This window comes from Stegodyphus dumicola, chromosome 5 (genome assembly GCF_044657685.1).
Source record: "Stegodyphus dumicola isolate Sdum_Otavi_A_Nest chromosome 5, ASM4465768v1".
Taxonomy (NCBI): Eukaryota; Metazoa; Arthropoda; class Arachnida; order Araneae; family Eresidae; genus Stegodyphus; species Stegodyphus dumicola.
Window position 1 is genome coordinate 223,516,816 of NC_140772.1, and position 18,300 is coordinate 223,535,115.

The 18,300-nt window shown below is 35.5% G+C and overlaps 1 protein-coding gene across 4 annotated transcripts in view; it reads right to left on the minus strand.

Annotated features, from left to right (window-relative positions):
• The window catches only part of LOC118197823 (cubilin-like), a 129,951-nt gene that overhangs the window by 86,789 nt on the left and 24,862 nt on the right, over nucleotides 1-18,300 (minus strand). For all 4 annotated transcript variants that reach the window (XM_085817715.1, XM_085817714.1, XM_085817716.1 and 1 more), the window contains one exon: nucleotides 5,555-5,656. In XM_085817715.1, coding sequence (XP_085673841.1) covers nucleotides 5,555-5,656 — 102 coding nt within the window. The remainder of the gene's footprint in view (nucleotides 1-5,554; nucleotides 5,657-18,300) is intronic.

An 18,300-nucleotide genomic window follows, 5' to 3' on the forward strand; every position in this document is an offset into this window, starting at 1 on the left:
GGCGAGAAAACTGCCCACGTGTTTGCCGTGTGGGGAGACCTGTGTCGCTGGAAAGGAGGGTCCTGGTAGTTGAGGGGTGAGGTACTGTCCCCAACACACTAATTTGGGCTCTGCTTCAGCTAAACGGGAGGCACCTTAGTCGTCCTCACAGGTGTCAATCGGCTGGTCACTAGTCCTTGTGTCAGTGGCTTGGGGATAAGCTCTCAGGAGTACCTGCTTTTGGGAAAGCCGACTGTGGGGCTTCAGTTTGCGTATAGGTGTGGTTAGCCCTAACACAGGAATCTGTGTTCCTTTGTTCGGCTCCATGGTGGGCGGGGCCGTCGGACCCGAATCTGTTCCTTTTTCAATATGGCTAACCCTCACATTTACTTAAAGATTTCGAAGTCACTCCACTCACTCAACCTAGTTCTGAAAAATCTACTGTTAAAAAACTATGTACAGATGCAAATGCAAATAATCCTAATAGTAATCCCCGTTTAATTGTTATATCTAGTCCTTCTGGCTAGCTGCAAAAGATGTCTCCATTTGTAATAAATAAGTACATTCATTCTTGTATTGGTGAGCCCAGAAATATAAAGCGTCTTTTCTCTGGAGATTTGCTTGTTGATACGAATTCAGACACCCAGTCTGCTTCCTTACTTCAAGCAACCAAACTTGGGCAAGCGAACGTCACCATGACAGCCCACAAGACCTTGAATTACTGTCGTGGTATAACCTCGGAAATCGACCTTCTGTGCGTTCCCGAAGAAGAGATCGCATGAGAGCTATCTAGCCAATATGTCTGTGGTGCAAAGCGGATCAAGATGCATAAAGAAGGTAAGTTGATCGATATGAAACACGTGATCCTTACCTTCAACACGCCTGATATGTCTAAGAATATTAAGGCTGGATACCTAAATTGTCCTGTAAGACCTCATATTCCAAACCCTGTGCGATGCTTCCTGTGCCAACGCTTCAGCCATTCTAAGATGTCTTGTCGTTGCAGCCTCACATGTGCCCTATGCTCACAGATTGGCCATGATTCTGATAACTGTACCTCTGCGCCTTTGTGTATAAATTGCAGGGGTGAGAACCCAGCATTTTCTCGCTTGTGCCCAAAACAGAAATCAGAAAAGGAAGATTAGTCCAAAGCACGCAAGTTAGACCAAATACATCTTACGCCAGTGCTCTTAAAAACATCCTGTACAGATGCCACCCAAACTTCAGTTGGTATGCAGACCCCACCAAACAAAACTCAACAGATTACAAGCAACAAGAAACAAGAAAATGCAACCCATATAGTACAGAAAAAAGAAACAGTACAGCTCTTTTGATGGAATGACATCTGAATCTGTTGATTCAGACACTATGGAAATAGAAGAGGCTCTAGAAGTTACCTAGGCATCTACTTCCACGAAAAACAAAACAACAGCACAGAAAGAACAAAAACCAATCATAATGGCCACCCTCGTCTCATGGAACTGTAGCAGTTTCCACCGAAATTTGCTCGACATCAAAGCTATAATCAATGCTTATCATCCTGTACAAATCTAAAACCAGAACAACAGGCAAAACTTCGGAGGTTTTTCTTTCGTCAGGAAGGATAACCTTGCAGGTGAGCACGCCAGTGGAGGTATAGGTCTCCTCACCTCACTGGACTATCCTTCAAGTTCCTTTCTTTGATGACACCCCTCCAAGTTGTCGCTACTCAAACAAATTTTGATATTGTTGTTTCAGTCGTTTCTCTGTATTTGCCTCCAAATGAGCACATTGATCAGCAAGATTTAAATGGTCTTATAGAGCAGCTGCCTGAGCTTTTTATCTTAATAGGAGATTTTAATGGCCATAGTCCACTCTGGGGTAGTAAAGATACAAATTGCCGAGGAAGACAAATTGAGCAGATGATCGAAGATCATAGCCTTTGTCTCCTCAATAATGGGCAGGATACTTATTTCCATGAGCCTTCAAGGACATTCCATGCTCTCGACCTTGCCATCTGTTCACCATCTCTGTTGCCATTTTGCACTTTTAGTGTGGGAAATGATCTTTACAACAGCGATCACTATCCTATTTTAGTATCTCTTGCACGAAGAGGAGCAAACCCCATGTCAAGATCCCCTCGGTTTATATTTGAATTTGATAGGGCAGACTGGGAACTCTTCTCTTCCATTGAGAGATCACAGATGAAATGGTAGAAGATGTGCATATCGATGACACTGTTGAAGCAGTTACTAATACTATTATTCAGACAGCTATGCTTTCCATTCTTAGAACATCAGGAAAACTACTAAAATATTCGAAACCATGCTGGAATCGCAACTGTCATGAAGCACTGAAAAAACAGAAAAAAGCATGGAGTATTTTTCGTAGATATCCTACTCTGCAAAAACTCACACCATTTAAAAGAGCCAAAGCAAATGCACGAAAAGTAAGGTCGCAGAGCCAAAGGAATTCTTGGATTTCACATGTGTCGTCAATAACATCCTCCACTTCTAGTAAGTAGGTTTGGGAAAGAGTTCGAAAAGCATGCGGAATATATAAAGACCACTCACTTTCCTTTTTGGAAAAAGATGGCCGAGTGATTAGCTCCATAGAAGAAATTGTGAATACTATTGGTGAGATATTTTCTGCCGTTTCTTCCAGCAGAAATTACTCACCAGCATTTCTCTCTATCAAGCAGCACTCTGAGATATATCCCATCCCATTCAACTCTACCATATCTGAGTCTTATAATAAAGACTTTACTATGCTTGAATTAAGGAAAGCTTTGTTGCAGACACATAGGTCTTCTCCGGGTCTCGATGGTGTGAATTACAAAATGCTAAAGCATCTGTCCTGTAAGTTACTGACTGCCCTTCCCACACTTTACAACAGAGTGTGGAAGAAGCATACTTTTCCAAGTGCATGGAGGAGAGCTCTTGTAATCCCTATTGGTAAACCAGGGAAAGATCCAAGGAATTCCTCCAACTATCGGCCAATTGCCCTTACGAGTTGCTTACGCAAGCTGTTTGAAAAAATGGTAAACAGCCGCCTAGTCTACTTCTTGGAAAAGAATAATATTATATCGCCTTATCAAAGTGGTTTTTGAAAGGGGAGAACTACCGTAGATAAAATGCTTGCTTCTCTTAGAGACATCCATTCGAAAAGCTTTTGTAAGAAGAAGGAGTCACCTTGTCTCAGTATTTTTTGACATTGAGAAAGCTTATGATAAGGCTTGGAGATACGGTATAATTCAGGATCTTCACATGAGTGGCTTGCTCGGCAAGCTACCAATTTTCATTCTGAATTTCTTGAACACTAGAACTTTTCAAGTAAGGATTGGCTCTGTTTTGTTGGATGTTTTTGAACAGGAAGAGGTCGTGCCTCAAGGCTGTGTACTTAATGTAACCCTGTTCGTTTTAAAAATAAACTCTGTACTAAAAGAACTTCTTCCCACCATCTTGAGATCTCTATATGTTGATGATCTACAGATTAGCTGTCGAGGGGCAGACATGAGATACATAGAGAGGCAATTGCAGATGGCTCTGAATAAGATCCAAGAATGGTCAAAAAACAGGGATTTACATTTTCCAAACAAAAAACTTTGTACGTGCACTTTTGCAGGAAGCGACATCTCCATCCTGAGCCTGAGTTATATCTGAATGGTTCAATTATTCCAGTTGCAGCTGAAGTAAAATTTTTAGGAGTGACATTCGACCGAAAATTGACTTTCCTTTCTAATGTTTTAAACCTGAGAAAGAAGTGTTTAAAAACACTAAATATTTTTTAAATGTTGGCGAACACCTCCTGGGGTGCAGAGCATTGCTCTATGCTTCGCATTTACAGAGCGCTTTTTCGCTCTAGACTGGACTATAGCTCAGTTGTTTATGGATCCGCTCGGTCATCAGTTTTGTTGAAACTGGATCCCATTCACCATCAAGCTCTGAAGATTTGTTCAGGAGCTTTCAGAACTTCTCCTGTCCAGAGCCTGTATGTTGACTCTAACAAACCATCACTTTATCTGAGGCGTGAGCAGTTGTCCCTTTTGCAGTATTTTAATATTTTATCGCAACCTGAACATCCTAATAAGCTGTGCTTACTTGATAATGCGTGTAACACATTATTTGAGACACGTCCATCCTGTGTTCCTACCTTTCCTTTAAGAGTTCGCCCTGTCATTGAGGAACTTTCTCTCTTTGATATGCACCCCAAGCAGTGCAGAACTTTGAAATCCCACCTTGGGAAAATGCATGAATTCAGCTACTTGATGTTTTCAAGCATCACGTGAAGGCAAGTACCAACGAGATCATTTACAGACAACTCTTCGCTGAGCACAGGTACAAATATTGCAGTTATTACCCAATATATACAGACAGATCCAAGTCAAATGATCATGTCGGGATGGCATTTGTATTTGAAGATTACATAGAGGGCAGATGTCTGCACCATGCTTTCTCAGTCCTAACATCTGAACTAATCGCAATATATTATGGTCTGTTGTGCATCTCAAAGCTTTGCCACAAAAAGTTCATAGTTTATACATACTCATATAGTGCTCTTAAATCATCGGAAGCTTTTCCCAACACTCAGAATCCTGTGGTAGTGGATGTTCTTAAGGTTCATATAAACTTAACAAATCGAGGATATGAAGTCCTGTACTGCTGGGTTCCTGTACATGCTGGAATAAAGGGAAATGAGCTTGCAGATATCACAGCAAAATCTGCTGTTGAACTGTCCAGTCGCTTTATCGCCTTTAGAGATATCTGCTGTGTCATCAAGGGATAGGTCCAAAAAAAAAATGGCAGCAAATTTGGGACGTTCAGCTGCACAAGTTGAGAAATGTAAAGCCTAGAATCGAGCGTTGAGATTTTGGTGGAAATCATAAGGAGGAAGTTCTTTTGACTCGCCTCAGAATTGGTCACACTAGAGTGACACATAACTACCTTTTGAAAGCTGAGAATGAGCCTCTTTGTTCAAACTGTAATGTTTCTTTATCTGTCCATCATATTTTAATTGAGTGTCCATATTTTAATAGTCTTCGTCAGAAACATTTTAATAGCTGTGACTTACCTCTCGACCATTCAATTGGAAGAGAGGCTAATTGTAATTTATTTTATTATTTAAAAGAGACTGGCTTTTATTACCTAATGTGAAGATTGTGTCTTGGATTTTAATGTGTGCTTTTAACTTGTTTTTATAGGACTTCATCCTCTGGATTTTGTACATTTGTCTACTTGTTTTTATTTATTGTATTTAAATTTCCATCAATTGTAATCATCACATCTCATGTTTGGAGCACTATAATCATCTTTGGTTTTGTGCCATAATCTCTCACTCACTCACCCCAATACGCAATACTATCAAAATACATTCTTAATATATCTGCCATTATCTCATCTTCCACATGTACATTTTTCTACACAGAAAATTAGACATAATAAACAAATGCACTATTGTAATACATTAAGAAGCTACAGAAAATAAAGAATGCAGTTAATAATAAAGAACTTCCAGTTACATATCACATCCCAAAAATAATATAGTTTAACTGCTGATTTTTTCGAAATTTCATATAAAATAATTATAAATTCCTTACCTTCTGCCTGATATAATCCTTCAAATTGTCTTATATATGATGTGTCATTTCCTTTCAGTTTGATTACTACTACTTTCTCATTGGTAAGAACTGTTACTGAACCTAAAGTAAATTCCTTAATATTAATGACAGTGAACCCAGACAACTAAATAAATATTCAAATTAAAATACACAGTAGAATTAACAATACAATTATTCAAAGTAAATTATATCCTATTAATACAGTTTATCAAATGTTTCAGTATGAGTGAACTTTCAAGATGACAAAACTTACATAAAAAACCTGCATTCCACACTCAAAATAATTCTAATCCATTTATCAAAGTGAAGGTGGGTACAATGTTTCATTTTTATTTTATAAACACAATTGGGAATTTAAGCACTTGTAATTATTTATTCTTTGGATATAGAAGATACGCATATTTCAAATTTGTATTGTTTTTTATGCAGTCGTCAGTGTTGCATACAACCTCCTGTCAATGATGCGAAAGAGAATGCTTTTGGCAGCCCTTGTCCTGTTGATAGTTCAGCCAAAACCCTTAAGAATTTTTGGTAGTGGCTTGAAGTGCCTGCCATAAAGCAGGTTTTTCATCATAGAAATCAAGTCTCGGAAGTTATGGTGAATGGTAGAACATTTTTCAGTTCCGTTGAATAAAATCTGCTTCCAATTGTGCTGTATACTGCCTAGGATATTATCATCATAGAAATACATGAGAATTGCCCTATTTTTTACACTAGTATGGATTTGATGAACTTACCAAAGCCTTAAATCAACCGTAACAGTGTGCTTAGAGATAAAACAGAATTTTTGCAACCTTTTTAAAACTTGGCACTGTAATACTGTATGGATTTTTAGCACCTTCAATCTTTATAGAGTCTGCTGCTCAGATTTAAAAATTATCGTTACAACATTGTTAAAACCATCAGCTAATACAACGATCTGTTCTAGTCACTGTTCATGCAATTGAAATGAGAAAAGGGAAAATTTATCAACTCTAAGTACATAAATAATGTGCCATAAAAAATATACAGCGTTTGTACACATTTCTGCACATAGAAATTAAGTACTTTTAAGGACCATTAATGAAAAAATTAAGAACCTATAAGCAATTGTGAACTGAATAAATTCAATTAAAAATATTATCTATGCTGAACTTCACTTTTGTAATATCATCCTAAAAATAAAACAGATCCATAAGTCGGATGCATTATTATTAAACATAATTATGAATAAGTTTGAAAATGAAATAAATTTTGTGAAATTTATCAAGTAGCATTAAATATTTTACACTCATAATAACTGGACATATTTGAACAAAGAAAAGTGACATTTTATTTAGGTTTTACTAACAGTTAGCTTTATGTTGATTTTTTTTTTTTTTTTTTTTTTTTTTTTTTTTTTTTTTTAATGTCTCATTTTGTCACATACTTGCTCAGTATAGGGGTTCAGTAAGTAGATTTTATGTCAAGCAGCATAAAGTGAGAATAAAATCACAATCAGCATAATTTAAAAAAAAAAAAAAAAAAAAAAAATTGGCTGTTGTCATTGCTCTTGCTTGCCTAAAGAGAAACCTGATGATCAGAACAAACCTAAAAGACCTGATGTAAGCCCGGTTTGCAAGTTCTGAAAGTTAGCTGGGCTCTGCCTGACACAGTTTGTGTCATATTTTCTTGTAAAGTTCTAGGGGTTGTAACTCAGTTAATATAGTTTAAGGTCCTAAAACTCTACTAAGGCACCAGACGTGACAAGTTGTTTTGCATTATTTTAAGTCTCACAAGTTGTTTTGCATTATTTTAAGTCTCACTAGAGGTGAAGAAATAGGTTTACACAAATTTTTACATTTTTGTGTTTTATCTTATGACCACAATAAGAGTTAATGAAAGACAATAACTCGCTACAATTTTTAAAGGTAACCAGTTAGTTATAAGCAGGGCTGTGGAGTCGGAGTCGGGTAGATTTTGGGGTAAAAGGAGTCGGAATTGGAATTGCTAAAAAACACGTGGACTCCAACACCAGTTTTTGTTGAACAGTTTGAATTGAAATGAAATTAAAGTGAATTGAAAAAATAATAATAATAATAATGACAAATTTATTTATTTTTATTTATAAACTATATACATTAATAGATAGTTATTTTCTATTTTATTGACATATTAGTAAATAAATATAGTACAAAGTCTTGAATCCAGACAGAGTAGCCTTAACAGTAAAAGCTCTTCTTCCTATTCATGTCAGTGTGTAAACACTCTTCTCAGTTCTGAAGTTTGGTCCTCTAATAAAGAAGATCTTGCCAAAATTTTACTGTTTCTTAGAAATTACTAATGCCAGTTTTTTCATTTCCTAATAAATGCTAATTAATATAAAAAATTTGCTATGCATTAATTTTTTTGTAGCATCTATTACTTCTTTTTTAATAAAAAAATAAGCTGTACCCATGTGTATATATATGTTCACATATATATGAAGGAGTCAGAGTTATTAAAATTCTGGGAGTCTGAGTCAGAGTCGGAGTTGGTCATTTTCCCTACCGACTCCACAGCCCTGGTTATAAGTAATTAAATTACATATTAGATAACCTCAGTCATAAATTTACATGGGCACTATTAAATTTTATTTATTTTTTAACAATATTTGTTAACAATATTTGTTTAATTTTTTAACAATATTTGTTAAAAAAAGCCCTATTAAATCACAATCGAATAAAATTTCACAGTTTAAAATACATGTAATTTATGGCATTGTATCTTAAACGATATTAGTATAATTATACATTAAAAGCTACAAAATATTTATGTTTTGTAGCAACAACACTGAGCAAAACATTTATGAGTCTTTTTAATTTGAAGCCTTCCCAGACATTTTGGCTAATTTATATCAATTTCCTTCTCTTTAAGCATCTTTTCTAACAGTTAGAACTTTGTCTCAATACGCAAGAAAATGTTCTCACTAGTTCCTACGTGTTTTAGCTCCTAACCTGTCAACCTCTCCAAAATGTACATATGAGGGTTTACTTGATCTGGTAAAAGTTAAATAGTCTAAATGTCTAATGGACAGTCTAAATGGACAGATGTGAAGCAAATTATCGCTATGTCTGAAAGTAGCTACAAAGATTTAAATAAGCTTCTTATTTAAAAAGAACTCAGAACATAAAGGCATGTTATAATGCTAAATAAATCAATGACAGCTCGTGATTATGTAATTAAACAAGAAGAATCCAATTCAAACTAAAAATATGGACTAGTGATCAAAGACTATAACAATTTAATTTCATTTTAAGCTGTAACATTTTAAGCTCAGTAACTTTATCGTCATAACAAATTCAAATTACGGCAATGGTAATGTAACGACGAATAATTACAAATTATCAGAGGTGGGATGAACTAATGCAGGGAGCAAGTGGAGGTCAGAAATACACTCGTATTACACTCCAAAAACCTCAGTTTAAAAACTAAGTGATTTGCATTCTGGTGAGAAAATAGAAATGGAAAATTATAATAAAGGCTGAAATTGTAAACAACTGGGTAATTTACATAATAATATCTGTACATATCTTTGAAAAATAATTTCCCTTTCTCTTAATGTATTCAGTTTCTTTCTTCCACGTTTTCTTTCCATTTTAGAATTTCCGTCTGCTGAGAATGAGGGTGTCAATGAGTTGTTGAGGCATTGCTGCCCATTCGTCTTGCAGCGCCAATCGAAGCTCCGGAATCGTTACTGGTGGTAAGGTACGAGCTGCCAAGCGTCTTCCTAGAAAATCCCATACATGCTCGATGGGGGATTGAGATCCGGAGATTGTGCCGGCCAATCCATACGTTCAATATCCTCACTCTCTAAGAGCTGTTCGGCAGCTACTGTGCGATGACACGGTGCATTGTCGTCCATGAAAAGGAACTGCGGACCCATAGCGTCACTAAAAAGACGCACATATGGAAGAAGAATCTCGTTACAATAACGGGTCCCGTTGACTGAACCTGCGTCGAAGATGTGAAGGTCTGTACGACTACCAAGCATGATGCCTTCCCAAACGAGAACACCACCACCTCCATACCTGTTCCTTTCAATGATGTTCGAGGGATGATTGCAACTTCCCCGCTCTCTCCAGAGGAGTATGCGATGAGAATCGCTACTCAGACTGAATCTGCTCTCATCTGTAAAGAGTACTCGTCCCCATTCATTGTCTCTCCAATTCCAGTGTTCCCGGAACCACAGAGAACGCCTTTTCCGATGGGCAGGCGTTAGAGGTACACACCATATGGGGCGTCGTGCAAACAGACCACCACCGTGCAGTCTTCTGGCCACGGTAAAACGCGATATCGGTCGTCCAGTCGCCTGTGTCGTGTGTCTAGCGATTTCTTCCGCTGTCTGCCGCCTGTTTCTTCTGGCCTGTAAGGCAATATACCGGTCATCTGCGGGTGTGCTTCCTAGTGTACGACCACTACTAAACCCCCGGATAGCTGTTCCTGTAGTTTGAAATTGTCTCCAAAGTCGTGAAACGATGCTGTGAGCAATTCCGAACTCTGCAGCCACACTTGTCACACAGCGGCCTTCCTCCAACTTCCCAATGATTCGACCTCGGGTAAAAGCATCCAGATGTTGTCTAACAGATTGATTATTCGCCATTTCTCGCTGAGGCAGCAACTCAGTGTGATTTTAACTGCTATACGACGTGCAATCTCTTTGCCAGAAATACTGATCTTACACCGACAACATGCTTTATACTACTCAGACACTCCCCCATTATGTCTTCCTGCATATCTGCGCATGTGCTACCGTACATCACCTTAGTTAATCTCCTGATTGGTCTTTCTGTTCTCTCTGCCTCTTCGTTCAGCTGATATGCTAATTTTTCGACTTCGTCCTTAATTTTTGCACACCAGTGTAAATGCATTTAGAATGTATAGAGAAAGAATTTTAGAATTTAATAACACATCGAGCAACAAAATCTGGAAATGTAAAAATTTTAGAATTTAGAACAGGCATTGGAAGCAGAATTTAGAAAGGCACCAAGCAGCAGATTTTAGAATACACAGAGATTGTATCAGGTGGGAAAATGCCTAGTGCCATCCCTGTGTATGATGCATTAAGACATATTAGATGAATAGTTTAAATTGTCAGTTTTCAATTTCTTTATTAATAAAAAAATTCCTTTCTATAATGCCTGTCCATATATGATAAGATTAGAAGCATTTCTGATATTTTATGCTTGTGTCTAGTGAAAAGTAGAGAAAATAAAGGGAAGATAAAAATGTTAAGAAAAGATTCTAATATCAGAAGTAAAACACTCAACTATTATGTTTTCATTGTTCTTTCAGAAGTTCTCCAAAAAGTAAGGAATTATGGATTAATACCATGGAGACCTTTTTCAATTTTCCACAATTTTCTGGAATCTTCCAGAATCGTGGGTCTATAAATCTTGTCTTCAAATCTTTCTAAACTTTCAATGCTGCAATGTCTAAAATCCTAAAGAAAAATTACCCCTACCAATTCAGTAACAGCAAAAAGCGAGAAATATTTTGAAAAAAAAAAATATCGGACGAAAAAAGTGCAAAATTAATTTTACAGAGAAAACTGACCCACATTCTGAGACAATTATACATGAGAAAACTCTTAAACTCCAACATGAAAAAATTAAAAAGACATTTTTAATTAATTACATAGCTATTTTGCTTTTGCTAAGAATTGTTTTGTAAACTGTGCTGTATAGCATTATACCTTGCTTATTTTTCAGATTCAAAATATTGTATAAGTGGCCAAAATGGAACTTTATCCGTTATACATTAAACGCACATGCGTAAACATATTATGCGCATGCACACATGCATATTCACAGCCGTAAAGGTCTTACATGCATGCGTTAAAGCGATGCATGCGCAGAAAGTTTGTAGCCTTGAGGTCCGGATTATGGGTGTCCGAATTAACGACTTTTGACTGTATATGTAATTAATATCTACTTCATTCCATTAATGGTAATAAAACAGTTCCAGTGAAGTGGCTGCAAATGATAATTCTTCAATGAACTTATAAAACAGCAAATTTTAAAGAATCAAGACCCTGCATTTTAGAGTTATAGAAATTGAAAGGGATATACTTTAAAAAAAACTATTGCTACTATAGTACATTAATAAAAATTAACGCTGTTTCAATACCTATATCTAATTATACTACAAAGATTAATTTTATACTTTGTATGTTTACAATTTGGAGAACCAGCAAAAGCTTTTAGTTTGCAAAATCCTTAATTCTACCAAACTATTTGATACATTTATTAAATAGACTAATATTTTTCAAGTAAAGAGGGGAAAATTACATTAAAGAAATTAAAAATGAATTTTCTTTCTAATAAATCTAAGCAAGAGGACTGCATGTTGTATTACTCCTTTTTAAATATAATCAGGTTATTTATTACTCCATTAGATCACTCAAAAATCTGTCATAACTCCCTTTTTACTTCCTTGTACGAAGTAAAAAGGAAGTGTAATCGCGAAAAGTTTCAGGCAGCATATTTTAACGAAAATATCCATTTTGACCACTATCGAATGCAATTTAACGATGTTTTTGCGTGATATCTGTACCTAAGGACAGAATAAAATACTCTTTTCCTTCAAAAAAATTATAAAACTGCTTTAAAATTAATTCTGAAGAGAATTTTTTGTGGCGTCGCATACGTACGTATCTTGCATAACTCAAAAACGAGCAGCCTCAGAACATTGAAATTTTTTTGTATATAGGACTGCTATAACATGTAAATGTGCACCTCGTATTTTGGTCGCAATCGGCTGCACCAAACATATATAAATATATATATATCCACTCTGTTACCCGGCTCAGTGATCTCAGTTTCTTTACTCTTATATGTTGGTAAATTGTACATTTTTTGCTTTAAAAATGATTGAATTATGTTGTTTTTATATTCCGGTTAAGGATTTTATGCCTTTAGTAAATCTGTGTGCCATATTTTTAGAATTATCAGCAATTTTAAAGTTTTTTAATTGCCGCTGAGCCTTTTTTAATGGCGGCCATTGATGTTTACATTTGAAACAGGAGACTAGTGGATTTGTTGCCAATCTAGAGAAACTTAGCGTCGCAACAACAAAGATAACGCCTTCATTTATTATTTAAATCATGCTTAATCCTTTCTGGAATGCTTTAAAAATGAATGAATTATATTGTTTTTATCTTCCGGTTAAGGGTTTTATGCCTTTAGTAAATCTGTGTGCAATATTTTTAGAATTATCAGCAATTTTAAAGCTGTTTAATTGCCGCTAAGCCTTTTTTAATGTGAGCCATCGATGTTTACATTTGAAACAGGAGACTAGTGGATTTGTTGCCAATCTAGAGGAACTTAGCTTCACAACAACAAAGATAACGCCTTCATATATTATTTAAATCATGCTCGATCCTTTCTGGAATTTTTTCGAGGAAATAAGCGTTCAAGATTTACTTCGTAATTTTTAATATAGATATTTTGAGTTTTTATGCATTTTTGCCTTCTCGCGAAGTGAGAACTGAATTAATTGAATGAGAAATACTCAATCGTCTGTGAAAAACTTTTTGTTGTTGTCGTTTTGTTTGCTTAATTTCTTTTATACATCATTCTAGCTTTATTATAGCATTTGAATAGAACATGTGCCAATGATTAGATAATTCTATTCTTTAAATGATATAAATTTTGTTCATTATGAGTTATAATATGAACGAAACATATAAGTCAACTGTTATATAATTATTGGATTATATAACAGTTAACTTAGTTTCCATTATAAAATTATTATATAAGTTAACTGATATATAATTATTAATACTGTTAGTGAAACTAGCGCCAGAGTGTCACTATGGTAAACAGATACTAGAGTGAATTTTAGAGAATGCATTTATTCTATTGTGGTTTATGCGCTGTCGGCGAAGTAGATTTAATTCAATCCAATAAGTTTAAATGAAATGCAAGAAAAAATGTGTATAATTTAATATTTCAATTTAATATTACAATACAAGGAAGTCATTTGGTGTACACATCAGATTTTTTATGCACTGTATTCCACAGTAGTAATTGGAAATGTAGTTATGCAGTAATTGGAAATGGCAATTGTTTTGCCAATAATGCGTCTATAACTGAAACTCGTTGAAGTATCTAGTATATATGGATATGCTAGTAACATTTCTGTGATTCTGATTAAATTAATATTTTACTACTTATAATATTTATAATAATTTATTTATATCAAATCTCGCAAACAAACAAAAAAACCAAAAAAATCAACCACTGTTTCTTGATTTCTACAATGACTTAATGTTGCCATGCCTTTTAACTTAATTTAGTCAAAAATTTGATTTTGATGCAATAAATTGATGTGAGCAGAAATGACACTACACACTCCTTTCCCAGTGACAATGATTACAAGAGATAATCTGTTAAGTGACTGGGAAACTGCACGTTTGCCAGTTCTAGTAGTCTTGGTTTCAAGCTGAGTCTTTGAATTTTTTTTTAGTAGCCTTGATGTTAGGTGTTTCATTCAGTTCTGTTTTCTTAGAATGTGATTCTTGGAAAGGAATGTTTCTTTCACTAGAAAACATGGTTTTACTGTCGACTGAAATTCTTTCAACTTTCCCTTCAAACCTGGATTTCAATATTGAAATACTCATCCTTTCTTGCTCTTACAGGATATGATCCAAGTCAAGCTATAGGGAAGAATTGTTGATGATGCTGTATAGGAACATGTGAGGATTGTTGATAATGGTGTATAAGAACATGTGAGAATTGTTGATAATGGTGTATAGGAACATGTGAGAACAGTTGGAAAGTTGTATAGAAACAAAAACTGTTCTATTTCCATGGGTTGCGGTAGGTCTTGACTTCATATCTATTATTTTTTTTCTGAAGGTTTCTAAAAAGTTCAGACTGTTTCAAAAGAGGTGGTACTGTTGAAAAGAATTCTACTAGCAATGCTACGGCAGTTGCGTGTACAAGTTCTGCAGATGAGCAACCCAAGTCTTCTTTGACAGCAGATCTTATGCCTAAAAGAATGAAAGGTAATGCTTTCAGACGCAATTTAGATTCTAGCAGGTGACACTTTAGTAGGCTTGCTTTTAAAATTCTTTGCTGTCTTTTGATCAAGCCATTTGCCTGTGGATGATACAAAGTTGTAATATTTATATGAAAACTACAATATTTTCTTAAGGCTTGGAAAAGTTGACTATCTAATTGACAACCTTGGTCAGACTTTATATGATTCAGAATTTCAATGCATGAAAACCAAGTATAAAGTAGACCTTTAGTGACTAATTTTGCTGATTCATCTTCTAATAGCACTGCTTCAAACCATAGTGTATAACTATCTACACTGGTGAAATAAATTAAGAGAATTTGCCTATTTTATTGAATTGCATGAAAAGAACTGAACTGAAGGGAAACTCACTAAATCTTGTACGGCGTGTAAGTGTACAGGTGTATGTAGACGGAGTCAGCAGAAAAACAGTCTAGTGCATAAGGGGAAGATGAATTTCGCTCACTAGCATAACTCAGCGAATTTCTTGGTGTTATCTTGCAGCAATCGGTTAAATTCACATAGGAACAGTAAAAATGAAAAACCACCAACGTTTAGATGATGGAATGAGGTGGCGAATTGTGGGGAGGCTAGAGACAGGCTAATCGCAAGTCCAGATATGCAGAGAGTTTAATTTAACACCAGCGTCGTGTGTAACCTACGGCAAGTTTTAGGATACTGGATCCATCAAGAGAAAGCCTGGGCAAGGTTGTTCAAGATCCATGACGGTCAGAGAAGATCGCTATTGTCCATTTTAGCGAGGCGTAACAGAGGGGCTGCAGCTTCTCAGCTCTCTCAGGACCTGTATGCAGCCACAGAACCCATTTAACAAGGGTGACTGTTTCCAAAAGACTAAATGAGAGAGGGTTGTTTGCCAGAAGACCGGTTGTTTGCATCCCGCTCATGTCTACGGACAGAAGAGTCCGATTAGCATGGTGCAGGCAGCATAGTGATTGGAGTATAGAGCAATGGGCAACTGTTCCGTTCACCGACGAGTCCTGTTTTAGCCTAAACACGATTCTCGCCGTACTTTCATATGGAGAGAGCCAGGGTCCCGCTACCTACCCTACAATTTCCACGAAATCAATAATTATGGTGATGGCAGTGTAATGGTCTGGGCAGGCATCACGTTAGATGGCCGCACACCTCTCCACATCTTTGACAGAGGCTCTGTGACTGGTGTGAGGTATAGTGATGATGTTTCTCGAGAGTGAGGATATTCGCCGGATGGACTGGCCAGCCAGGTCTCCAGACCCCAACCCTATACAGCATATCTGGGATACTCTGGGGAGGGGAATTGCAATTCGCAACCTCCCTCCGAGAATCATTTAGGAACTGAAAACAGCGTTGTTGAATGAGTAGGACCAATTGCCACAGGCACTGATAAACTGCCTTATTTCCAGTACGACATCACACTGCGAGGCCTTTATGGCTGAAATAGGGGACCATACCCCCTATTAAACCATTTCTTTTGTGTCTTCTGCAACCGTTGTTTCAGACCTTCAGACTCTCATGACTGTTACAAATGAACATGTGTGTCTATTATAACTGTTGAATGTTTATTTTGTTTGTATTATATCAACCTATGTTCACACCACATTGTATTAAAATCTGTCCGGTAGATCTGGAGATTGTAGATCAAATATGAAAATTCTTTAAAGTTATTTCACCACTGTATGATAGATAGATCTTTGCCATTACAGATATAATGCTGCTCATATTAACATGTAGATGCTGAACAGAGCCACAATGTCTTTAGGATGCTATCTATTTCTTTGTTGCCTGCCAAATTAGGCACCTCACATAGTAGCCGCGATGGTTTACTATTATCCAGTTATAGTCTACACAGTAATTTTTGTGTTTTTTGAGTCTCTGAATCTGCATATAATGAAATTAATCTGTCCTTAATTGCCTGATATTTGCCATCTTGTGGCATACTAGGCAAAATATCAGATACTTGTGATAATAACATTAACTACAATGGAACTTATCACATAATCATACTTTGGTCTACAGTTATTTTTGAATTTCTAAACTGTGCTTTTAGTTGAAGGGACCATATTTTTGGATTTAGTTTCCAAAAAGAAGGAACTTCGACACTTACTCTGGCAATAACTGTGACTGTTGCTTATTAGCTTCAGTTCCTTACTTTCATCACTGTCAGCCATAGCAGAACTGGATCACACCCATGTAAACCAATGAAGTGTATGTAAAGGTATGCTAATAACATTCCTCTGACTCTGACAAAATTAATATTTTATTACTTGCAATATTTTATTTACACCTATTCACAATATTTTATTTTATTCCCATTGAATCTATAAAAAATATCAACCATTGTTTCGGTTTCCACAGTGACTTAATGTTGCCACTGCTTTTTTTGTTTTCAGGTTCACTAAAGAAATTTTTTATCTTTTTGAACAAAAAGCTATGTACTGTTTTAATAATACTAAAATATTCAACCAAATCTATTTTAGTTAAGCATTTAAACACAATATGTAATATTTTCACTTCATATTCAGTTGTGCTCAATTATCCACCAATTCAATATCCACAGCTGTGGAACAAAAAAGGGGCTAAATTTTGAATATTAGCCATGTGATAATCGCGTACATAACAATGAAACACATGAGTTAAAATAACATGCAAATATTGATTCTTGGAGGAGTTAAAGCAACAAAACAATCAAGAAATTTATAAGTATTACACTGATTCTTGTTGCATGAGTTCCTCAAATAATGAAATACATTACTCAGAACTCTCAACAGTCTTCCCAGGTAAGCTTTATAAGTTTGTTTTGGACAGTTAAATTGGATTCCAGGCCTAACAGTAGCTAAGATAAGCAAGCAATGATAATTTGACTTAGGTTCCAATTCTGGTGTACGGATTGACTGCATTCCTTTTTCAGTCTTTTGCAGACATAATATGAATATGAGCTAGCTGCCCTTACAAAACTCGTTACAAAGATATCCTTCCATATACAAGACACCTCTCAAATGCTTTGCTATAACTGATTAAACCAACAACTGTAAGTTTGATTCCACTCCACTTTTAGCAGTCTTTCTATTTTTCATTAGTGCAATGTTATGTCAGATTCTGCGCTACCTGTAATAGTGGCCGAAAAGCATAAAAGTAAGGAAGCTTTAAAAAAAAAAATATTTAAATTGGATTTATTTATTTAGATCAGATTTGTTTCTATATTAACTTGATAAATGGTTACCCGATATTTTGCCAAGTAATTAAACCTATAATTAAATGTATTAGAAGATGCAAACATATATTTGCACAATTAATACAGTAATTACTAATCAGGGATAATATAAAGTTTACATAATTTTATTAACTAGTACAATAGAAAAATAATAAAACATAGAAAAATAAGCTTTTTGCCATTAATATGTTGCAAGTCACTTTAATCACATCACTATAAAACTTATGAATATACATACTAACCCCCCTAAAAACACTTTTGTTATAAATACAAATAAAAAATTATTAAATAAATTGAAACACAGGAAGAGTGCTTATATCCACAATCTACAGAATTTTTTCAAACTAGTTTGTTACATTACATCTGCATTACTGCCATTTACACACAAAGCTTTAAAAAATGTTTTGCTGCCTTTAACTGTTTTCTCAATTTACTGTGCACAATTCCAAAAAAAAGAAAAACATTCTTTCATTTCCCTTGACAAAACTTTTGC